Below are 24338 nucleotides of genomic sequence, written 5' to 3'. Positions count from 1 at the left end.
AGCCCCAAAACAACAGTTTGACGTGAATTTTACTATCTAACAAGACCATTGATCCATAAAATGAAAGCAATAATCAATGTAAAGTAAAGGTAAAGGGACCCCTGACCATTAGGTCCAGTCGTGGCCGACTAATGTAAATTAGAAAAATCTAAAGAAACCTATCTCTCTCTCTATCTATATCTATATCTATATCTATATCTATATCTATATCTATCTTTCTATCTATCCGAAAGGAGAATCCATCACCTCCCAAGGGAGTCCGTTGGTAGGACAGTAAAGCGAGATGAGCGCCGCAACCCCAGAGTCATCCGTGACTGGACCTAATGGTCAGGGGTCCCTTTACCCTTTACCTTTTAAAGGTAAAGGACACCTGGATGGTTAAGTCCAGTCCAAGGCGACTATGGGGCTCATCTCGCTTTCAGGCCAAAGGAGCCGGTGTTTGTCCACAGACAGCTTTCTGGGTCATGTGCCCAGCAGGACTAAAAAGCTTCTGGTGCAACGGAACACCATGACAGAAACCAGAGCGCACAGAAATGCCGTTTACCTTCCTGCCGCAGCGGTACCTATTTATCTACTTGCACTTTGACGTGCTTTCGAAATGCTAGGTTGGCAGGAGCTGGGATGGAGCAATGGGAGCTCATTCCATCGCGGGGATTCGAACTGCCGACCTTCTGATCCGCAAGCTCAAGAGGCTCAGTGGTTTAGACCACAGCATCCTTTACTATAAGCATGTTCTGTCGTTCTTGGATGTTCATGTTTGTGAGAGAGAACCCCCCTCTTCCTAACCCCCACCTCCAGCCCATAATGTAAACATATAGCAGATGTATTGATACAAGAACTCCAAGCAAAGGTATGTCTGAGGCTGAGGTCCAGCCCACACACATCTTGGGACGAAGCCTCGCTGGAACTGGGGCTGCTCTCTTTCCGGAGAGCATTTTCAAGGTCGTGTTGCTGTGTAACGACTCATTCCCAGGCCTTTTCTTGGCTGAGAGGTTAATCCCCATTGAGTTCAAGGAGTTTTACTCCCAGGTAAACGCGGGCAGCCTTGCTGTCAGGGGAGTCTGCAAAGCTTCGCGAGCTGAGTTGGCCGATCACAGCTAGGGATGCAAGAGGAATTTGATTCCAATTGCATTTGAAGGCCTGGCTTACTCTTCCCAAAACATTGTTGTTTACTCGTTAAGTCGTGTCCAACTCTTGGTGACCCCATGGACCAGAGCACGCCAGGCCCTCCTGTCTTCCACTGCCTCCCGCAGTTTGGTCAAACTCATGCTGGTAGCTTCGAGAACACTGTCCCACCATCTCGTCCTCTGTCGTCCCCTTCTCCTTGTGCCCTCCATCTTTCCCAGCATCAGGGTCTTTTCCAGGGAGTCTTCTCTTCTCATGAGGTGGCCAAAGTCTTGGAGCCTCAGCTTCAGGATCTGTCCTTCCAGTGAGCACTCAGGGCTGATTTCCTTCCGAATGGAGAGGTTTGATCTTGCAGTCCATGGGACTCTCAAGAGTCTCCTCCAGCACCATAATTCAAAAGCATCCATTCTTTGGCGATCAGCCTTCTTTATGGTCCAACTTTCAGCTGTCAACTTTTCCCTTTTCTTGCGAGGAATCCTATTCGGAATAAGGGAATTTCCCTTTAAAAAAGGGAAGCGTTGACAGCTATGTCCCAAAACAATATGGGAACTGAAGCGTGGAAATGATGGAAGGAGATGGGTATGTTTGGCCTGGAAAAGAGGAGATATGAGAGCCATCTTCAAATATCTAAAGGGCTCTCACATGGAGGATGCAGCAAGCTTTTTTCCCTCCTTTTCTGGGAGGGCAGGACTCGAACCCATGGCTTCAAGTGACAAGAAACTCAACATCACGAAGAACTTTCTGACAGTGAGAGCTGTTCAACAGTGGAACGGTCTCCCTTGGGATGTGGGCAGACTGCCTTGGAGGTTTCAAAGCAGAAGCTGGATGGCCATTTGTCGTGGGTGCTTGAGTTGAGGTTTCCTGCATTGTAGGGGGTTGGACTAGATGACCCCTGGGTTCCCTTCCGACTCTACAGTTCTACAGTTTTATGATTCTATCTCCCCAAAATTCACACTTATTCCTTCTCATATTTTTAACTTTTCAAAAATAAATAAACACATACATTTCAATACATCGTAAAACCATTATTTTTGTTGACTTCCCACCCCCTTTTCCATTCTGTTTTTATTTCTCTCCCTCTGCTGAACCCTGTCTTCGCTCTCTGGTGTCTCAACAACGCTGCTATAATCTTTAAGTTCTTCTGTTGCTCATAGAATGGAAGGGACCCCAGGGTCATCTACTCCAACCCGCTGCAATGCAGGAATCACAGTTGACCAATCCCTGGCAATGGGTTCAATGGCATGCAACAGATCCTAGGGTCTCCAGGTCAGAGTCTTTGCCTGAAACCCCAGGAAACTGCTGCCAGTCAGATCAGCCTCAACATGAATCCAGCTCCACAAGGATCTCAGCTGCAAGTTTGGGAAAGCCCACACTCTGCCTTGAGACTCCAAGGAGCTTTTGCCGATCAGTGTAAGTGATGCTAAGGTGGACGGTCAGCGTCAGGAAGTCTCAGGTGTTTGCAGTTGCTCCGAACAACCCCAGAGACAGGTAGCATCCAGGCAAACGCCGCCATCTGCCCCACCTACAGGTTTGCCGGCCGCTGCAAGCAGGGAGCAAACATTCAGCTTGTGACTCTCTCATTGACTTTCAGGCCCAACGTCTGCGGATCCCGGTTCCACTCGTACTGCTGCCCAGGATGGAAGACTCTCCCGGGTGGGAACCAGTGCATTGTCCGTGAGTATGAGCCAGGGTTATGTCTCCCAGTGCATTGTCCGTGAGTAGGAGCCAGGGTTATGTCTCCCAGTGCATTGTCCGTGAGTAGGAGCCAGGGTTATGTCTGCCAGTGCATTGTCCGCGAGTAGGAGCCAGGGTTATGTCTCCCAGTGCATTGTCCGCGAGTAGGAGCCAGGGTTATGTCTCCCAGTGCATTGTCCGCGAGTAGGAGCCAGGGTTATGTCTCCCAGTGCATTGTCCGTGAGTAGGAGCCAGGGTTATGTCTCCCAGTGCATTGTCCGTGAGTAGGAGGCAGGGTTATGTCTCCCAGTGCATTCTCCGTGAGTAGGAGCCAGGGTTATGTCTCCCAGTGCATTGTCCGTGAGTAGGAGCCAGGGTTATGTCTCCCAGTGCATTGTCCGTGAGTAGGAGCCAGGGTTATGTCTCCCAGTGCATTGTCCGTGAGTAGGAGCCAGGGTTATGTCTGCCAGTGCATTGTCCGTGAGTAGGAGCCAGGGTTATGTCTCCCAGTGCATTGTCCGTGAGTAGGAGCCAGGGTTATGTCTCCCAGTGCATTGTCCGTGAGTAGGAGCCAGGGTTATGTCTCCCAGTGCATTGTCCGTGAGTAGGAGCCAGGGTTATGTCTCCCAGTGCATTGTCCGTGAGTAGGAGCCAGGGTTATGTCTCCCAGTGCATTGTCCGTGAGTGGGAGCCAGGGTTATGTCTCCCAGTGCATTGTTCATGAGTATGAGCCAGGGTTATGTCTCTCCTATAGGAACTAGTGCATTGTCTATGAGTATGAGCCAGGGTTATGTCTCCCCTGTGGGAACCAGTGCATTGTCCATGAGTATGAGCCAGGGTTATGTCTCCCCTGTGGGAACCAGTACAATGTCTCTTAGTATGAGCCAAGGTTATGTCTCCCCTGTGGGAACCAGTAAATTGTTTGTGAGTATGAGCCAGGGTTAAGTCTCCTTGGTGGGAACCAGTGCAATGTCTTTTAGTATGAGCCAGAGTTATGTCTCCCTGGTGGGATCCAGTACGTTTTTCATGAGTAGGAGCCAGGTTTATGTCTCCCCTGTGGGAACCAGTGCACTGTCTGTTAGTATGAGCCAGGTTTATGTCTCCCCTGTGGGAACCAGTGCATTGTCCGTTAGTATGAGCCAGGGTTATGTCTCCCCTGTGGGAACTGGTATTTGTCCATATGAGCCAGGTTTATGTCTCCCTGGTGGGAACCAGTGCAATGTCTGTGAGTATGAGCCAGGGTTATGTCTCCCCTGTGGGAACCAGTGCATTAATTACCGTATTTTTTGCACCATAACACTCACTTTTTTCCTCCTAAAAAGTAAGGGGAAATGTCTGTGCGTGTTATGGAGGGAATGCCTACGGGTGGCATGCCTACGGATTTTCCTCCTCTAAAAACTATGTGCGTGTTATGGTCGGGTGCGTGTTATAGAGCGAAAAATACGGTAACTAACCAGTGCAGAAGCAATTTCCGGCATCTGGGCATGCGCAGAAGCGATTTCCGGCATCTGGGCATGCGCAGAAGCAATTCCCAGGGCCGCGGAAGAGAGTCCCCGCCTGCGCCGCGCTGTGCCGGTTTAGCGCAGTGCGCGGGGACTTGCCAAGCAGGCGGCTCGGTTCAGGGGCGGCTTGTGGGCCGGTTAAATGGCCTCTGTGGACTGCTTCCGGCCCATGGGCCACAGGTTGGGGTCTGCTGCTGTATAGCCTCAGCCCTTACCTCTTTGGCTTTCGCGATAACCCATTTGATTCAATCTAGCTGGGGATCTGAGCTGGTTTACGGTTTCTTTCTCATAATTTAACGGCTTATATACCTCTGCTTTTAAAAACATTCCTTATTAAGTTGGTTTTGCGCAAGCAGCCTTAACTCTGGGGCATGAAATGTTCTTAAAATTGCCGTTTCCACGGTTTGGCTTTATTGGAGTAAGACGTTTCAGTTTGATGTTCTATCTACAAGCGTGAGATGTCCTTGCAATCAAAACAAGCACTCAAACAAATGGAAAGCTCCATCTAGATTTGTCCCCACCCCCCATGAAGATCCTCAAATTACACAACCAGAAAAGTTGGTTTTGCAAGAGCTCTTTTGTTTCAGCTGCTTGAAAGCTCATTCCAGAGCTAAACTATAAAGAAGTTTAACAACTGGTTTGCAAGCCTGGTAAAGCTCCCACTTAACACAGCGTTATCGCCTTTTAAACAGTCAAGGCTCCACCCAGTGAGTTCTGGGAATTGTAGTTTCCTAAGAGTGCTGGGGGTACGCGGGTGGCGCTGTGGGTTAAACCACAGAGCCCAGGACTTGCCGATCAGAAGCTCGGCGGTTCGAATCCCCGCGATGGGGTGAGCTCCTGTTGCTCGGTCCCAGTTCCTGCCAACCTAGCAGTTCGAAACCACGTCAAAGCGCAAGTAGATAAATAGGTACCGCTCTGGCGGGAAAGTAAACTGCATTTCCGTGCGCTGCTCTGGTTTGCCAGAAGCGGTTTAGTCGTGCTAGCCACATGACCCGGAAGCTGTATGCCGGCTCCCTCGGCCAATAAAGTGAGATGAGCGCCGCAACCCCAGAGTCGGCCACGGCTGGACCTAATGGTCAGGGGTCCCTTTATCTTTATATATAGGGCGCCTACATTCTGCAGGGACTGGTTGCACGACAACATGGGCAAATGGCTTGAGATACCTATTAGCTCCAGAAATAACCATGTAGCATATATTCAACAGCGGCAATTTGTTGCTGGCAAAGGACAGCTGGACATAGAAAGGGCCCCATTACCTTCAGTGGCTTAAAGGTAAAGGTAAAGGGACCCCTGACCATTAGGTCCAGTCGTGGCCGACTCTGGGGTTGCGGCGCTCATCTCGCTTTATTGGCCGAGGGAGCCGGCGTACAACTTCTGGGTCATGTGGCCAGCATGACTAAGCCGCTTCTGGCGAACCAGAGCAGCGCACGGAAACTCCCGCCGGAGTGGTACCTATTTATCTACTTTCACTTTGAGGTGCTTTTGAACTGCTAGGTTGGCGGGAGCAGGGACCGAGCAACGGGAGCTCACCCCGTCCATCCCGGGGATTTGAACCGCCGACCTTCTGATCGGCAAGTCCTAGGCTCTGTGGTTTAACCCACAGTGCCACCCACGTCCCTTGCCTTCAGTGGCTCAGGGCCTCATCAAACCTAAATCAGGCCTTGGTGACCTTGTGAGCTCCCAGGCGAGCCCATCTCACAGGTGAGGTGAGGCCGGATTGGAGAGCCTCCTCGGAGGAAAGTTAGGGTAGGGATGAAAGGACAGGGCCTTTAAACTCCTTTTCTCTTTCTCTCCCCCTTTTCCCCCAACAGCCATTTGCCGGAACTCTTGTGGAGATGGATTCTGCTCCCGACCCAATATGTGCACCTGCTCCAATGGACAGCTGTCTCCAAACTGCGGCTCCGGAGGAGGTGAGGCAAAGGGGGACTTTGTGTGAGATGCGCATGTGTGCGAGGTGGGCGGCTGGGTGCACAAAACCCCCAGCCTTTCCACGGTTGGGATGTAAGCTGCTGGACAAGAATAAGCGCCGTTGTCTGTTGCTCCACCCACTTTTGCCCCAGGCCACGCCCACAGCCCCTAGAAGCCACGCCCCTATCTGGACAGGGATAGCCTAGCTACTCTCGTCTATGCTCTGGTAACCTCAAGGTTAGATTACTGCAATGCGTTCTACGTAGGGCTGCCTCTGAAGGCGGTTCGGAAACTTCAGCCGGTGCCGAATTCAGCGGCTGGGTTGCTCACCGGAGCAAGACGATTTGAGCATATTGCACTGATCCTGGTCTGAATGCACTGGCTACCAATAATAATAATAATAATAATTTATTTTTTATACCCCGCCCAACTGGCTGGGTTTTCCCAGCCACTCCGGGCTGCTTCCAACAAAATATTAAAATACAGTGGTACCTCGGGTTACATACGCTTCAGGTTACAGACTCCCCTAACCCAGAAATAGTAACTTGGGTTAAGAACTTTGCTTCTGGATGAGAACAGAAATCGTGCTCCAGCGGCACGGCGGCAGCGGGAGGCCCCATTAGCTAAAGTGGCTTCAGGTTAAGAACAGTTTCAGGTTAAGAACGGACCTCCGGAACGAATTAAGTACTTAACCCAAGGTACCACTGTATTTAATACCCCTCCCAACTGGCTGGGTTTCCCGAGCCACTCTGGGCGGCTTCCAACAAAATATTAAAATACAATAGTCTGTTAAACGTTAAAAGCTTCCCTAAACAGGGCTGCCTTCAGATGTCTTCTAAAAGTGTGGTAGTTGTTTTTCTCTTTGACATCTGTTGGGAGGGCGTTCCACAGGGCGGGTGCCACCACCAAGTAGGCCCTCTGCCTGGTTCTCTGTAACTTGGCTTCTCGCAGGGAGGGAATAGCCAGAAGGCCCTCAGAGCCTTCTCAGTGTCCGGGCAGAACAATGGAGACGCTCCTTCAGGTATACTGGACCGAGGCCGTTTAGTTTCCGGGTCCAATTCAAAGTGCTGCTTCAGGACTGCAAAATCCTCTTTTTTGGGGGGTGCAATGTGCTTTTTACAGCGGCTCCCCCCCACCTTAATATATTGTTGTTGTTGTTTAGTCATTTAGTTGTGTCCGACTCTTCGTGACCCCCTGGACCAGAGCACGCCAGGCCCTCCTGTCTTCCACTGCCTCCCGCAGTTTGGTCAAACCCATGCTGGTAGCTTCCAGAACACTGTCCCACCATCTCGTCCTCTGTCGTCCCCTTCTCCTTGTGCCCTCCATCTTTCCCAGCATCAGGGTCTTTTCCAGGGAGTCTTCTCTTCTCATGAGGGGGCCAAAGTATTGGAGCCTCAGCTTCAGGATCTGTCCTTCCAGTGAGCACTCAGGGCTGATTTCCTTCAGAATGGAGAGGTTTGATCTTCTCTCAGTCCATGGGACTCTCAAGAGTCTCCTCCAGCACCATAATTCAAAAGCATCCATTCTTTGGCAATCAGTCTTCTTTATGGTCCAGCTTTCACTTCCATACATCACCACCTTAATATACATGAAGCCCCTTCTGCTCTCAATTTCACTGTGATGGAGACCCCAGATGTTAGCAATCTCCTCAGCTATGTAAGGAATTCAGGCTTGGGGAGGGGCGTTGAGAAAGGGGCTGCATTGCCTGCATTCCGGTGGTCCCTGGGGGGTCGCTGGGCGAGGGAGTTAAGATTTCACAAGGCATTTGGGGGGGGGGCTTCCTCCACAACAGGGTGTGAGGCCAGATGGAGAGAGCAAAGTGGATGTCGGTTTCCTATGGCTGAACTTTGGAGAGGTTCAAAGCTTTTTGGAAAGCAGTAAGGGACACAAAAGGACGCGGGTGGCGCTGTGGGTTAAACCACAGAGCCTAGGACTTGCTGATCAGAAGGTCGGCGGTTCGAATCCCCACGACGGAGTGAGCTCCCACTGCTCAGTCCCTGCTCCTGCCAACCTAGCAGTTTGAAAGCACGTCAAAGTGCAAGTAGATAAATAGGTACCACTCCGGCGGGAAGGTAAACGGCGTTTCCGTGCGCTGCTCTGGTTCGCCAGAAGTGGCTTAGTCCTGCTGGCCACATGACCCGGAAGCTGTACGCCGGCTCCCTCGGCCAATAAAGCGAGATGAGTACCGCAACCCCAGAGTCGGCCATGACTGGACCTAATGGTCAGGGGTCCCTTTACCTTTATTAGGGGACACAAAGGTCTTCTCTGCTGTGTTGTATCAGTGGGGAAATTATTGTCAGGTGTGGAAACAGCTGGGGCAGTTTTTCTCCCTCCCCCCAATAATATTTATTAAGTTTCATATCAAAACATAACTTTAACATAACCAAAAAAGAAAAAACAATAATGAGAAAAAAGGAAAAAGGGAAAAAAAGGAAAACCAAAGAAGTAAAATATTTCCAGCCCCACATAATACCACCACATACATAAACCTGAAAAGTGTGTGTCTGTGTCTGTGTGTCTGTGTGTATATAACACACAATGACTTTTGTGTGTGTAACACACAAAATGACTCCCAGGTGCATAGCCTGGGAGTCATTTTGGATTCACAGCTGTCCATGGAGGTGCAGGTTAATTCTGTATCCAGGGCAGCTGTCTACCAGCTCCATCTGGTATGTAGGCCCTACCTGCCCACAGACTGTCTCGCCAGAGTGGTGCATGCTCTGGTTATCTCAGGCTCGGACTACTGCAATGTGTTGGTTCTGACCTTGAAAGCCCTAAACGGCCTCCACCCAGTATACCTGAAGGAGCGTCTCCACCCCCATCGTCCAGCCCGGACACTGAGATCCACCTCCGATGGCCTTCTGGCGGTTCCCTCATTGCGAGAAGTGAGGTTACAGGGAACCAGGCAGAGGGCCTTCTCGGTAGTGGCACCTGCCCTGTAGAACGCCTTCCCTTCAGATGTGAAGGAAATACCGTATTTTTCGCTCTATAAGACGCACCAGACCACAAGACACACCTAGTTTTTGGAGGAGGAAAACAAGAAAAAAAATATTCTGAATCCTAGAAGCCAGAACAGCAAGAGGGATCGCTGTGCAGTGAAAGCAGCAATCCCTCTTGCTGTTCTGGCTTCTGGGATAGCTGCGCAGCCTGCATTCGCTCCATAAGATGCACACAACATTTCCCCTTACTTTTTAGGAGGGAAAAAGTGAGTCTTATAGAGCAAAAAATATGGTAAGTATCCTATCTTTAAAAGACATCTTAAGGTTGCCCTGTTTAGGGAAGTTTTTAATATTTATTTTTTTTATATACATTTTTTATTGATTTTCCAACATAAATTAAGACACATTACAACTCACAATACAAAGACAAACAGACATATAAACACGTATAATTTCATAACCTCTTTTTCTTAAGCCTAATTTCAACGACTTCCCCATGCCTCCCTTTTCTGCATCCCTGTTTTAAACTTTTTCAGCAACCCCTAATCTCAATTACTTATAATTCACTTTCTTTAATCCTTTTTCTCTTACCCAATCATTTACCGCTGCAAATCTGTTTTACATTACCCATGACATTTTAGCACTCATTAATTTTACAACAGTTCTTAAGATAAACTTTAAATTTCTTCCAGTCTTCTTCCACCGTCTCTTTTTCTTGGTCACGGATTCTGCCAGTCATCTCAGCCAATCCCATATAGTCAATCACCTTCATCTGCCACTCTTCCAGCGTGGGTAGTTCTTGTGTCTTCCAATACTTTGCTAAAAGAACTCTTGCTGCTGTTGTAGCGTACATAAAGAATGTCCTAGGACGGGAAGTTTTTAATATTTAATGCTGTATTGTTTTTAACACTCGATTGGAAGCCGCCCAGAGTGGCTGGGGAAACCCAGCCAGATGGGCGGGGTATAAAAAATAAATTATTATTATTATTATCTTCACCGTTAAACTCTCCGCCGTTGCATCTCTCCATTCTCCTTCTTCCTCGGCCACCTCCATAAACCTGTCTCCTTCTTCCTCCCCCAGTTCAGTCCTGCAATGTGAGATGTATGAATGGTGGGAGCTGCAACGAGGAAGCTTGTCTGTGCCAGAAGGGATACACTGGGACATACTGCGGCCAGCGTGAGTACCGGGGCGTGCATGCTGTGTGCTCAGAAAAAGGCAAAAGAGCAAGCCCTGAGTTGAGATCTAGAAGGCGATTGGGCTGGATCCGTCTCCCGGGCCTTACTTTGCCTACCCATGCTCTTGGGCTTACCGATCAAAAGGTCAGTGGTTCGAATCCCCGCAACAGGGTGAGCTCCCGTTGCTCTGTCCCAGCTCCTGCCAACCTAGCAGTTCAAAAGCACGTCAAAGTGCAAGTAGATAAATAGGTACCACTCCAGTGGGAAGGTAAACGGCATTTCCGTGTGCTCTGGTTTCCGTCACGGTGTCCCGTTGCACCAGAAGCGGTTTAGTCCTGCTGGCCACATGACCTGGAAAGCTGTCTGTGGACAAACGCCGGCTCCGTCCGCCTGAAAGCGAGATGAGCGCCACAACCCCATAGTCGCCTTTGGCTGGACTTAATTGCCTAGGGGCATAGCTATCAATGTTTCCCTTTTTTTAAAGGGAAATTCCCTTATTCCAAATAGGATTCTTCGCAAGAAAAGGGAAAAGTTGACAGCTATGGCAGGGGGAGCCAACGCCAGACCTTGCTAGCATGGCGGGTGGCGCTGTGGGTTAAACCACAGAGCCTAGGACTTGCTGATCAGAAGGTCGGCGGTTCGAATCCCCGCCACAGGGTGAGCTCCTGTTGCTCAGTCCTGGCTCCTGCCAACCTAGCAGTTCGAAAGCACTTCAAAGTGCAAGTAGATAAATAGGTACCGCTCTGGCAGGAAGGTAAACGGCATTTCCATGCGCTGCTCTGGTTCGCCAGAAGCGGCTCAGTCCTGCTGGCCACATGACCCGGAAGCTGTACGCCGGCTCCCTCGGCCAATAAAGTGAGATGAGCGCTGCAACCCCAGAGTTGGCCACAACTGGACCTAACGTTCAAGGGTCCCTTTACCTTTAAATAGTTGCACAAACTCCGGAGCGCTTCAAACTGACCCTCCACAAATCCCAGAGGTGGAATCAGACATTGGGTTGGTGGGCAAAGGTCGATTTTCCTCTTTTAATGGTTTCAGAGAGTGAACCTTGGGGTGGAAGGGGGGTAAACAGACACAACTCCGAGGCTCTGTTACCCCAGGCTTACCCCAGTTTTCTGTCTCTGGAAAGGTTTAAATCCCTTTTCCCGTCACAGCGCCACTCTGGGAAAGTAAAGCCAGGCCCTCTCCGCTCTTCAGATGATAATAATAATAATAATAATAATAATAATAATAATAATAATAATAATAATAATAATAATATATTTGTACCCTGCCCATCTGGCTGGGTTTCCCCAGCCACTCTGGGCGGCTTCCACAAAGACCAGAAATACACTAAGATATCACACATTAAAAACTTCCCTGAACAGGGCTGCCTTAAGATGTCTTCTGAAGGTCAGGTAGTTGTTTATCTCTTTGACATCTGGTGGGAGGGCGTTCCACAGGGCGGGCGCCACTACCGAGAAGGCCCTCTGCCTGGTTCCCTGTAGCTTTGCTTCTCGCAATGAGGGAACCGCCAGAAGGCCCTCGGAGCTGGACCTCAGCGTCCGGGCAGAACAGTGGGGGTGGAGATGCTCCTTCAGGTATACTGGGCCAAGGCCGTTTAGGGCTTTAAAAGTCAGCACCAACACTTTGAATTGTGCTCGGAAACGTACTGGGAGCCAATGTAGGTCTTTCAAGACCGGTGTTATATGGCCCCGGCAGCCACTCCCAGTCCCCTGTCTAGCTGCCGCATTCTGGATTAATTGCAGTTTCCGGGTCACCTTCAAAGGTAGCCCCACGTAGAGCGCATTGCAGTAGTCCAAGTGGGAGATAACTAGAGCATGCACCACTCTGGTGAGACAGTCTGCGGGCAGGGAGTGTCTCATCCTGCATACCAGATGGAGCTGGTAGACAGCTGCCCTGGGCACAGAATTGACCTGCGCCTCCATGGACAGCTGTGAGTCCAAAATGACTCCCAGGCTGCGCACCTGGTCCTTCAGGGGCACAGTTACCCCACTCAGGACCAGGGAGTCCTCCACACCTGCCCGCCCCCTGTACCCCCAAAACAGTCCTTCTGTCTTGTCAGGATTCAGCCTCAATCCATTAGCCAGCAATATTACCTACTGCTGACAACTTGCCTGGCGGTGGGGTGAGACATGGCCTCTGGAATAATGCTTCGCCGTCCCTCCTTTAAGCCCCCCAAAGACCCCTGCCTCTCAGGCACAGCTCTCCGCATCTCATGCAGGATTTTACCCCATTTGGGTGACTACACCCTCCCTGCTCCTCCGAAACAGACTCCCATCGCTTTTGGCTCTCTGAATGTCCCGAGCGGCAGAAAGGAGGAGCGGAGACGTTGGCCGGCTTCCCGGTTCCCCACCGTACGACGGCATTTCCTGGAGAGATCTACTTGATTCCTGGCCAATTCAAACTCCGTCTTTTTCTCTCTCTCTCTCTGCTCCCCGCACAGCTGTCTGCGAAAGCGGCTGCCAGAACGGAGGTCGATGCATTGGGCCAAATCGCTGCGCTTGCGTGTACGGATTCACGGGGCCCCAGTGCGAGAGAGGTAGGTTGTGGCTGGTTATGCATCTTGCATGTCGTCCATGAAGACGGAGGCCCTTCGCACTTATGTGGGACTGTACCCAACATCCTCTGTCCGCCTGGCTCTTGCACTAGCAGACAGGTGAGTTTTAATACAGTGGTACCTATGGGACGCGGGTGGCACTGTGGGTTAAACCACAGAGCCTAGGACTTGCCGATCAGAAGGTTGGCGGTTCAAATCCCCGCGACGGGGTGAGCTCCCGTTGCTCGGTCCCTGCTCCTGCCAACCTAGCAGTTCGAAAGCACGTCAAAGTACAAGTAGATAAATAGGTACCACTCCGGCGGGAAGGTAAACGGCGTTTCCGTGCGCTGCTCTGGTTTGCCAGAAGCGGCTTAGTCCTGCTGGCCACATGACCCGGAAGCTGTACGCCGGCTCCCTCGGCCAGTAAAGCGAGATGAGCGTCGCAACCCCAGAGTCGGTCACGACTGGACCTAATGGTCAGCGTTCCCTTTACCTTTACCTTTACCTCGGGTTAAGTACTTAATTTGTTCCGGAGGTCCGTACTTAACCTGAAACTGTTCTTAACCTGAAGCACCACTTTAGCTAATGGGGCCTCCTGCTGTCGCCACGCTGCCGGAGTACGATTTCTGTTCTCATCCTGAAGCAAAGTTCTTAACATGAAGCACTATTTCTGGGTTAGCGGAGTCTGTAACCTGAAGCGTATGTAACCTGAAGCATCTGTAACCCGAGGTACCGCTGTATTCTGCAACCAAGGAATCCAATGCTAGAATGAACGAATGAATTTTCTTATTTCGGTCACAGACCAGTTCCAGCCCACATACAATATCAAGGAAGTCATAAAACGCGATAGGGATACATTTGAATTTGCAGTTAGGTATAACATGGACTGTGGGTTAAACCACAGAGCATAGGGCTTGCCGATCAGAAGGTCGGCGGTTCGAATCCCCGCAACAGGGTGAGCTCCCGTCGCTCGGTCCCTGCTCCTGCCAACCTAGCAGTCCGAAAGCACATCAAAGTGCAAGTAGATCAATAGGCAACACCCCGGCGGGAAGGTAAACGGCGCTTCCGTGCGCTGCTCTGGTTCGCCAGAAGCGGTTTAGTCGTGCTGGCCACATGACCCGGAAGCTGTACGCCGGCTCCCTCGGCCAATAAAGCGAGATGAGCACCGCAACCCCAGAGTCGGTCACAAATGAACCTAATGGTCCCTTTACCTTTATGTCAAGACGGAGGCCCTTTGCACTTGTGGGACTGTACCCAACATCCTCTGTCCGCCAAGGCTCTTGCACTAGCAGACAGGTGAGTTTCAATATTGTGCAACCAAGGAATCCAACACTAGAGTAATTCACTGGATTTCGGCTGTGCCACGAAGTTCCCAGCAACTTCTTTTCTGCGCAAACATGCCCTCCAGCGCAAACCATTTTGCCAGGGGAGCAAGGGTCACGTTAACTGGCTACGACGTAGCTCTACACTGGCTACAGCCCAAACGTCTTCCGAAGCCATCACTCAAAGTCAGAACCTGGACAGCACTGAACATCGTCTCTGGGACAGAATCAAGAATATACTCTTTCAGGTTCCCAAAATAGCATCAACGCTGCGTTTGGCTGCAGCCGTCGGGGCTGAAGCCAGCTAAATTCTTCTCCGAATCGGCCCACTGAAATTTAACAGGCGCGACTCATTTAGGCAATTAATTTCTGCGGGGTCTACTCCCGCGTAGTCCAATTCTGGGCACCACAGTTTAAGAAGGATGTAGGCAACCTGGAGGATCTAGAAGCCAGGCCTGATGAGGAACAGTCGAGGGAGTTGGGTATATTTAGCCTGGAAAAGGTGGAGATGTGATAGCCATCTTCAAATATCTCAAGGGCTGTCCCATGGAAGAAGGAACATGCTTGCTTTCTCCTGCTTCAGAGGGTAGGACTCGAAGCCATGGCTTCAAGCTACAAGGAAGGAGGTTACAACCAAATATCTGGAACAAGTTTCTGACAGTAAGAGCTGTTTGACACTGGAGATGACTGTGGACTCTCCTTCCTCGGAGGTTTTTAAGCAGAGGTTGGATGACCATCTGTCATGGATGCTTTAGCTGAGATTCCTGCATTGCGGCGGGTTGGACTAGATGACCTTTGGGTCCCTTCCAATTGTACTATTCCATGCTTATGTGGCTGTAACTTAGCTCTGCGCTGGCTATGCTACCCTAAGTTCTTCTGAAGCCATCACTTGTCAGAACCCGGATAGCACTGAAAATTGTATCTGGGATGGAATCAAGGATATAGTTCCAAAAATTGCATAAACACTGCCTTGGCTACGATCGTTGGGGCTGAATCCAGCTAAATCCTTCTCTGAATTGTCCCACTGAAATTAACAGGCATGACTAATGTAGTCCATCGATTTCAGTGGGTCTACTCACCAATGACAAACCTAGACAGCATCCTAAAAAGCAGAGACATCACCTTGCCAACAAAGGTCCGTATAGTTAAAGCTATGGTTTTCCCAGTAGTGATGTATGGAAGTGAGAGCTGGACCATAAAGAAGGCTGATCGCCGAAGAATTGATGCTTTTGAATTCTGGTGTTGGAGGAGACTCTTGAGAGTCCCATGGACTGCAAGGAGATCAAACCTCTCCATTCTGAAGGAAATCAGTCCTGAGTGCTCACTGGAAGGACAGATCGTGAAGCTGAGGCTCCAATACTTTGGCCACCTCATGAGAAGAGAAGACTCCCTGGAAAAGACCCTGACGTTGGGAAAGATGGAGGGCACAAGGAGAAGGGGACGACAGAGGAGGAGATGGTGGGACAGTGTTCTCGAAGCTACCAGCATGAGTCGGACCAAACTGCGGGAGGCAGTGGAAGACAGGAGGGCCTGGCGTGCTCTGGTCCAGGGGGTCACGAAGAGCTGGACACAACTAAACGACTAAACAACAACAACAACAACATACCGCCCTATACCCAGGGGTCTCAGGGCGATTCACAGAATAAAATCAAAACCACAAAATACATAATAAAAAATAAAAACAACAACCCAATAGCACCCCCCAAAAAACCCCCACATTTTAAAAGGGCATAGGATGTAAATCAGATGAACCAAAGGCTTGGTTAAGAAGCATTGTTTTCGCCTGGCGCCTAAAGGTATATAATGAAGGCGCCAGGCGAACTTCCCTGGGGAGAGCGTTCCACAGATGGGGAGCCACTGCAAAGAAGGCCCCGTTTTTGTGTTGCCACCCTCTGGACCTTTCAAGGAGGAGGCACACGAAGGAGGGCCTCAGAAGATGACTTCATGGTCCGGGTAGGTTTATTTATTCGAATAAGATCTGATGCGTAGCAACATGTTGAAAGAAGGCAGCCTGGGATGTGTTCAAATTGGGACGTTTAAACCGGATGGAGAGGCTCATAGATTTGATCCCAGGCTGCGTCCTAAGTGCATGGCAATCGTCGCTGCCCTGCACCCGTTCCGTGCCTCGCGCCAACTGTGGAGCATAGCTGTCAACTGTCCCTTATTTGGTGGGAAACTCCCTTATCCCAGCGCCGTGTCCCGCTGCTGTCCCTTATTGATGAATGTCCCTTAAATTTCCCGGGTTTCAAAGGAAGCAGCTCCTCTCTCTCCCTCCCTGCCAGCCAGGGAGGAGGGAGGCTCCAACTGTGTTGCTTGGCTGCCCAGTCCGCCCCCCTCCGGCCTCCTCTCACCAGCCTCGGCCCCCGGGAACCTGTCCCCGCCGGGACTGGTGGGAACCTCGGGCCCTTCCGTCACCATCCTCCTCGCGGCCGCCGAACTGAGCGTCTCTGCCTGGGGCCTCCCCTCTGCCTGTCACCGCTGCTCCCGCTGTGCCGCCGAAGGACCCGAATGAGATGGGCGGCCTGGCATGGTCTATGAATTGCTGAGGAGCCTTGAGAGGAGAGCGAGGGCAACCATAGAGAAAGCAGTTCAGAGAGAGGAGGAAGAGGAGGAGGCGGAGGAGCGGGCAGGTGTTCCAAGGGCTACAAGGGAAGGACCACAAGCGCTTCTCCCATAGATTTGTAGTGGTAGACTAGCATAGATGGTCTGATCTGCGGGTTTACTTCGGGCGCTATTCCCCCCCCTTCCTCCCGCCCCGCCTGATGGAACTGAGAGCTGCAGATGGAGCACGAGAGAAAAGCTACAGAACTGCAGCAGCATCTTCGTAGCTTGGACTTCGTTTTGCACGAAAAGTGGTTGCGGCTTGTAGTTATTTAATTGCAGCGTTTCATCGGCTGGTGTCTTGAGCAGGGCTAAAAACCGGCGCTGCTCTCCAAAATTATCTGGTCCCTTTTAACTGGTTGTCTAAAATCCCTTATTTTGGCTGCTGGTCCCTTATTTTCGAGGCTGCTGGTCCCTTATTTTCAAGGCTGCTGGTCCCTTATTTTCAAATCTGTAAATTGACAGCTATGCTTTGGAGAGAGCTTGTAAGGTACAAAAGCCTTGAATCAAATGCTCCCCCCTCCATTTTTTGCTTTGTGGTGAATGGATTTGGCTCAGAGCTGGAGATGAAACAAGCTTCGCAGCTGTGTCTACACACCGACTCGCCCCGGCCAAGACAAACAGAGGGCTTGCTGTGTGTGCAGCAGAGATAGGATAGAGTTTCAAAGCGCCCTCTCCCTGCCAGCCTCGCTCTCAGCTTCCAGCAACGAAGAACCAACAGTACCCCACAGATTTCCCCCTCCCGGGGGTATGGTCCGCTCCCTTTGTTGTGGATTCCTCCAAAACCCATATCCCCAGAGTGATGCTCACCTGTCAATCAGCTGTCAATCCCTGGGTGCTGTAAGCTGATGCATAAGGATATTCAGTTCTGTGTAGACTGCATCTGTTATTCTTTTATTTATTAAGTATTTATGTATTTATTGAGGGTTTCCCCCCACAAAAGAAAATGTTTACAGTGGTACCTCGGGTTAAGAACTTAATTTGTTCCGGAGGTCCGTACTTAACCTGAAACTGTTCTTAACCTGAAGCACCACTTTAGCTAATGGGGCCTCCTGCTGCTGCCGTGCCGCTGGAGCACGATTTCTGTTCTCAACCTGAAACAAAGTTCTTAACCTGAAGCACTATTTCTGGGTTAGTAGAGTATGTAACCTGAAGCATATGCAACCTGAAGCGTATGTAATCTGAGGTACCACTGTATTTGGTTTTTCAGAAGCTTACATTCTGCACCATCAACAATACCTTTACTTTATTCATCGACTTCCCATCTCGTTCCCACCCCCACGGTATTCTGTGTTTAATGTTGTGTATTTTAATTTATATCTCTCCACATATTATTAGCCTTCATGTCTTTCTTCGGTTACTCGCATTTCAAATCCAGCTTGCGTTTTCATGCAACTATAATAGTTCTTTAGATATTCTACGACGTTTCGTCATTTTGATCTCAAATTTCTCGGGTTTTTGATTGGCGCTTGGGCAATTTCTTTTCCGCGGGAGACGTCAAAGGAGAAGAGTACAGTCGTGCCTCGGAAGTCGAACGGAATCCGTTCCGGAAGTCCGTTCGACTTCCAAAATGTTCGGAAACCAAGGCACAGCTTCTGATTGGCTGCAGGAAACTCCTGCAGCCAATCGGAAGCCCCGCTGGACGTTTGGCTTCCAAAAATAGTTCGCAAACCGGAACACTCACTTCCGGGTTTCGATCGTTTGGGAGCTGATTTGTTCGGGAGCTGAGGCGTTTGAGATCCAAGGTACAACTGTATCTGCTCTGAGGGACTCTCAAGGAGTTGGGAGGTTTTGCCCGTTTCTTAGAAAGGGACGTGGGTGGCGCTGTGGGTTAAACCACAGAGCCTAGGACTTGCTGATCAGAAGGTTGGCGGTTCAAATCCCTGCGACGGGGTGAGCTCCCGTTGCTCGGTCCCTGCTCCTGCCAACCTAGCAGTTCGAAAGCACATCAAAGTGCAAGTAGATAAATAGGTACTGCTCCGGCGGGAAGGTAAACGGTGTTTCCGTGCGCTGCTCTGGTTCGCCAGAAGTGGCTTAGTCCTGCTGGCCACATGACCCGGAAGCTGTACGCCGGCTCCCTCGGCCAGTAAAGCGAGATGAGCGCGGCAACCCCAGAGTCGGTCACGACTGGACCTAATGGTCAGGGGTCCCTTTACCTAGAAAGGAAAATAAATTTCTGGACTGGGCATTTGGTGCAAACACACACACACCACCCCTCCATTCCTGTTTGTGTGCTTTTTAAAAAAGCAAAAGCAAATGACTGCCACTTTCCCAATCCCACCTGTGCCAAATTTGCCCTCCCGCGGACCCTACATGCCAAACCCACAAAGACCCACACAGTGGGGGATAGACAGAGAGAGAGAGAGAGACGTCTTTGTTAAGAACTTGGCACTCTGATTGCGGTGCCCACTTCAGAGGCAAATCGCTTAATGAGGAGAGTTGTGTCAATTCCCACTTGGATCATTTCCTGCCCCTAACAGACACACATTTTTTGTGTGTGTGTGTAGTGGGGGAGCTGGAAGAAGGGGGCTGGCTGGCACATCCGTATCGAAGCTGCTCCAGCCACATTTGGGAACCTACTGTATTTTCCGCTCTGTAAGACGCACCAGACCGCAAGACGCACCTAGTTTTTGGAGGAGGAAAACAAGAAAAAAAATATTCTGAATCTCAGAAGCCAGAACAACTAGAGGGATCGTTACGCAGCAAAAGCAGCGATCCCTCTTGCTCTTCTCGCTTCTGGGATAGCTGCACAGCCTGCATTCGCCCCATAAGACGCACACACATTTCCCCTTACTTTTTAGGGGGGGGGAAGTGAGTCTTATAGAGCAAAAAATACGGTATCTGCTTGAGAGCGCAAGGGATCTGGAAGGCAATGAAGTGGGTCTCGAGGACCAAAGGATCCTGGGAATTGTAGTTTGTTAGGGCTTCTGGGATTTGTAGGTCTGGGAGAAGGAGGAGAAGAAGAAGAAGAAGAGGAGTTTGGATTTGATATCTTGCTTTATCACTACCGGAAGGAGTCTCAAAGCGGCTCACATTCTCCTTTCCCTTCCTCCTCCACAAAAAACCCTCTGTGAGGTGAGTGGGGCTGAGAGACTTCAGAGAAGTGTGACTGGCCCAAGGTCACCCAGCAGCTGCAGGTGGAGGAGCGGGGAAGCGAACCCGGTTCACCAGATTACGAGTCTACCGCTCTTAACCACTACACCACACTGGCTCAAATGGCAAATGAAGGCATCATAGCCGTGAGCCTCCGTCATCGCCAATTGGTTGGGGCGGGGATTTGGTTGAGGTTCTTTGGAGAGTTGTGGGGAGAAATTTCCTCCATCCAATTTGTACTTCCTGAACCCATGCACAAACTGGAATGTGGCTTCCCTTCGAAACCCACATCCCTCCGAAATTTTTCCCTTCCCCAAGAAGCAGACGACGTCCCCAAGAATGAATGGATGAATCTTTATTTGCATCAGCCATCGGCCATAGCAATAAAATAAGAATACGATATACAGTGGTACCTCAGGTTAAGAACTTAATTCATTCTGGAAGTCTGTTCTTAACCTGAAACTGTTCTTAACCTGAAGCACCACTTTAGCTAATGGGGCCTGCTGCTGCCGCCGCGCCGCCGAAGCACGATTTCTGTTCTCATCCTGATGCAAAGTTCTTAACCCGAGGTAATATTTCTGGGTTAGCGGAGTCTGTAACCTGAAGCGTATGTAACCCAAACTACCACTGTACAAAGAATAGAAATTTTTGTTGTTTAGTCGTGTCCGACTCTTCGTGACCCCCTGGACCAGAGCACACCAGGTACTCCTGTCTTCCACTGCCTCCCGCAGTTTGGTCAAACTCATGCTGGTCTCTTCGAGAACACTGTCCCACCATCTCGTCCTCCGTCATCCCCTTCTCCTTGTGCCCTCCATCTTTCCCAACATCAGGGTATTTTCCAGGGAGTCTTCTCTTCTCATGAGGTGGCCAAAGTCTTGGAGCCTCAGCTTCAGGATCTGTCCTTCCAGTGAGCACTCAGGGCTGATTTCCTTCAGAATGGATCGGTTTGATCTTCTTGCAGTCCATGGGACTCTCAAGAGTCTCCTCCAGCACCATAATCCAAAAGCATCCGTTCTTTGGCGACCAGCCTTCTTTATGGTCCAGCTCTCACTAAGAATAGAAGTAAAAAGTCAATTATATAAAATACATTTTAGGGTTTTGAATCAATAGTCAAATAGTGGATCTTATTCTGATTGCCCCAGCTAAAAACCTTGCCACCTTTGCTGTCGCCTTCTCATCTTTATCTGCCAGGAGAAAGGACACTGAGGCAGTGGTTGGGTGACCCGGAATGGACAATAAAAGAAGGGTGATAATCTCATTCCTCAAGTCTTTATAAAGAGGGCAAGCCAGAAGGGCATGCGCCACCAATTCACGACTGCCATCTCCACAGGGACATTTTTCATGTGGGATCTGTTGGAATTGTATCTGAGGTCGTATCATAGTGCTTTAAACGTCTGATGCAGAGACCTGGCCGTAGTACAGGGGTCAGCAAACCTTTTCAGCAGGGGGCCAGTCCACTGTCCCTCAGACCTTGTGGGGGGCCGGACTATATTTTGGAAAAAAATAATGAACGAATTCCTATGCCCCACAACTAACCCAGAGATGCGTTTTAAAGAAAAGCACACATTCTACTCATGTAAAAACACGCTGATTCCCTGACCGTCCGCGGGCCGGATTGAGAAGGCGATTGGGCCGGATCCGGCCCCCGGACCTTAGTTTACCGACCCATGCCATAGTATGACTAATTCTTCATCCAAGCCTTGCTTCCTAGCATGAAACAAAGGAAAAATTCTTTACCGCCGGCTTCCTAACACAAGGGTTCATTGTTCTTTCTCGGAGTCAAGTGTTATTGTTCAGAAATAGGAGATGCAAATTAGCCCATAAGTGTATCAGCTGAAGGAGCGGATGTGTCAGGCGCTTTGAGAAGTGACTGCAAACGCAAACAGGCACTTCAGGAAGTTCATTAAGAGTGCGATTCTGTGAGCTCATAAGTCCGTCTTTACTGCGTTTGATCAGAGCGAACCCATTGTGAATGATGGAGATGACTAGCTTGGGTCCGTTAACTTCAGTGGGGGTTATTCAGTGAAGCAGTTCTGCTAGTGGAGATACTCACATAGCAGAAGTTAATAATAATAATAATAATAATAATAATAATAATAATAATAATAATAATTTCCTTCCTTCCCTCCCTCCCTCCCTCCCTTTCTTATTTTCTCCTTCCTTCCTTCCCTCCTTAATTTCTCCTTCCTTCCTTCCTTCCTTCCTTCCTTCCTTCCTTCCTTCCTTCCTTTTCCTTCTTTCTTTCTTTCCTTCCTTCCTTCCTTCCTTCCTTCCTTCCTTCCTTCCTACCTTCCTTCCATTTCCTTCCTTCCTTCCTTCCTTCCTTCCTTCCTTCCTTCCATTTCCTTCCTTCCTTCCTTCCTATTTCCTTCTTTCCTTCCTTCCTTCCTTCCTTCCTTCCTTCCATCCTTCCTTCCTACCTTCCTTCCATTTCCTTCCTTCCTTCCTTCCTTCCTTATTTTCTTCTTTCTTTCCTTCATTCCTTCCTATTTTCTTCTTTCTTTCTTCTTTCTTTCTTTCTTTCTTTCTTTCTTTCTTTCTTTCTTTCCATACATAAAACACAACACAACATCACACATTTAAAAACAGAGTCTCCTATACAGGCATCAAACCAACCAATAAATCAATGGAACCTAATAATAATAATAATAATAATAATAATAATAATAATAATAATAATGTTGTCCCCAGAATTGCTGCAGAAATGTGGATAAGTGAATCCAGGGCAGAGAACCAGAGGGGCAGAGAAACATGAAATTTGTTCATCTCCTGCTAAGGCTGAGACGCACGCACAGGCCACCTCTCCGCTCCCTTACCTCATTGTTCAGGGAATCACATTCCCGTGTTTTGGTTATTTGTAGAAAGGGAAAATCTGGCCGGCTTCCCTTTGCAGGGCCAGACATTCCGAGGGCTGAAAAAACACCCAAGAGGAAATCGAAGAGCGAGACGCAATCTTGCTGGCTTTTCCGCTGGCTGGATTTACAGTTTCCTGATGGCAAACGGGCACTACCATGAAACCCAAGCTCCGGCCATGTGGACAGCTTTTCTGTCACTGCAGCATTTAAATTTTCAGGGAGTGTGGGGACTAAACGCAATTCCTTACGTCTTTTTTATTATTATTGCTTACTTTATTTAATCATTTTTTTCAGTACATACAGCAACCACCAAAAACACATACAACAAAAACCACAATAACACTCATAACACAATTTAACAATTCAGATTTGAGTACTGATATACCTATAACTAGGGACGCAGGTGGCGCTATGGGTTAAACCACAGAGCCTAGGGCTTGCCGATCAGAAGGAAGGCGGTTCGAATCCCCGTGAAGGGGTGAGCTCCCGTTGCTCGGTCCCTGCTCCTGCCAACCTAGCAGTTCAAAAGCACGTCAAAGTGCAAGTAGATAAACAGGTACTGCTCCGGCGGGAAGGTAAATGGCGTTTCCGTGCGCTGCTCTGGTTTGCCAGAAGCGGCTTAGTCCTGCTGGCCACATGACCCGGAAGCTGTACGCTGGCTCCCTCGTCCAGTAAAGCGAGATGAGCGCCGCAACCCCAGCGTCAGCCACGACTGGACTTAACGGTCAGGGGTCCCTTTACCTTTACTTTTATATATCTACACCCTTTTAACAATATTTCCAGACCTCTCGTCCCACTACTGTCCGCCTTATTGCTTAAGTATTCCTTCCAGATTTCTTCATATTTATCCATTCTTAATTTGCGTCGATATGCAATTCATTCATATGTAACTTTGTTGTTGTTTAGTCGTTTAGTCGTTTCCGACTCTTCGTGACCCCTGGACCAGAGCACGCCAGGCACTCCTGTCTTCCACTGCCTCCCGCAGTTTGGTCAAACTCATGTTGGTAGCTTCGAGAACACTGTCCCACCATCTCGTCCTCTGTCGTCCCCTTCTCCTTGCGCCCTCCATCTTTCCCAACATCAGGGTCTTTTCCAGGGAGTCTTCTCTTCTCCTGAGGTGGCCAAAGTCTTGGAGCCTCAGCTTCAGGATCTGTCCTTCCAGTGAGCACTCAGGGCTGATTTCCTTCAGAATGGACAGGTTTGATCTTCTTGCAGTCCATGGGACTCTCAAGAGTCTCCTGGTCCAGGAGGTCACAAAGAGGCGGACACGACTAAACAACAACCAGAGACCTGATTTGCAGCCGGTTGGGCTGGATGACCCTCAGAGTCCCTTCCAACGCTGCGATTCCCCGGTTCCTGGAAAACGGGGAATATGGGTTAATTCCGAAGAGAGCCAGTGTGGTGTAGTGGTTAAGAGCAGTAGACTCGTGATCTGGTGAACCGGGTTCGATTCCCCGCTCCTCCACATGCAGCTGCTGGGTGACCCTGGGCCAGTCACACTTCTCCGAAGTCTCTCAGCCCCACGCACCTCACAGAGTGTTTGTTGTGGGGGAAGAAGGGAAAGGAGAATGTTAGCTGCTTCGAGACTCCTTCGGGTAGTGATA

The 24338-nt window shown here is 49.7% G+C and overlaps 1 protein-coding gene across 7 annotated transcripts in view; it reads left to right on the top strand.

Moving 5' to 3' along the window:
• FBN3 (fibrillin 3) overlaps positions 1-24338 on the top strand; it is a 166181-nt gene that overhangs the window by 18082 nt on the left and 123761 nt on the right. For 6 of the 7 annotated variants that reach the window (XM_053372339.1, XM_053372342.1, XM_053372340.1 and 3 more), the window contains exons 3-6: positions 2717-2799; positions 6113-6211; positions 10230-10325; positions 12771-12866. In XM_053372339.1, the coding sequence (XP_053228314.1) occupies positions 2717-2799; positions 6113-6211; positions 10230-10325; positions 12771-12866 (374 nt within the window). Of the gene's footprint in view, positions 1-2716; positions 2800-3905; positions 3928-6112; positions 6212-10229; positions 10326-12770; positions 12867-24338 lie in introns of those variants that run through there. The other variant, XM_053372341.1, reaches the window with a different exon arrangement.

Source organism: Podarcis raffonei, chromosome 18 (genome assembly GCF_027172205.1).
Source record: "Podarcis raffonei isolate rPodRaf1 chromosome 18, rPodRaf1.pri, whole genome shotgun sequence".
NCBI classification, from domain to species: Eukaryota; Metazoa; Chordata; class Lepidosauria; order Squamata; family Lacertidae; genus Podarcis; species Podarcis raffonei.
Note: the sequence above shows the minus strand (reverse complement) of the source record. Positions and strands in the feature narration are given on the sequence as shown.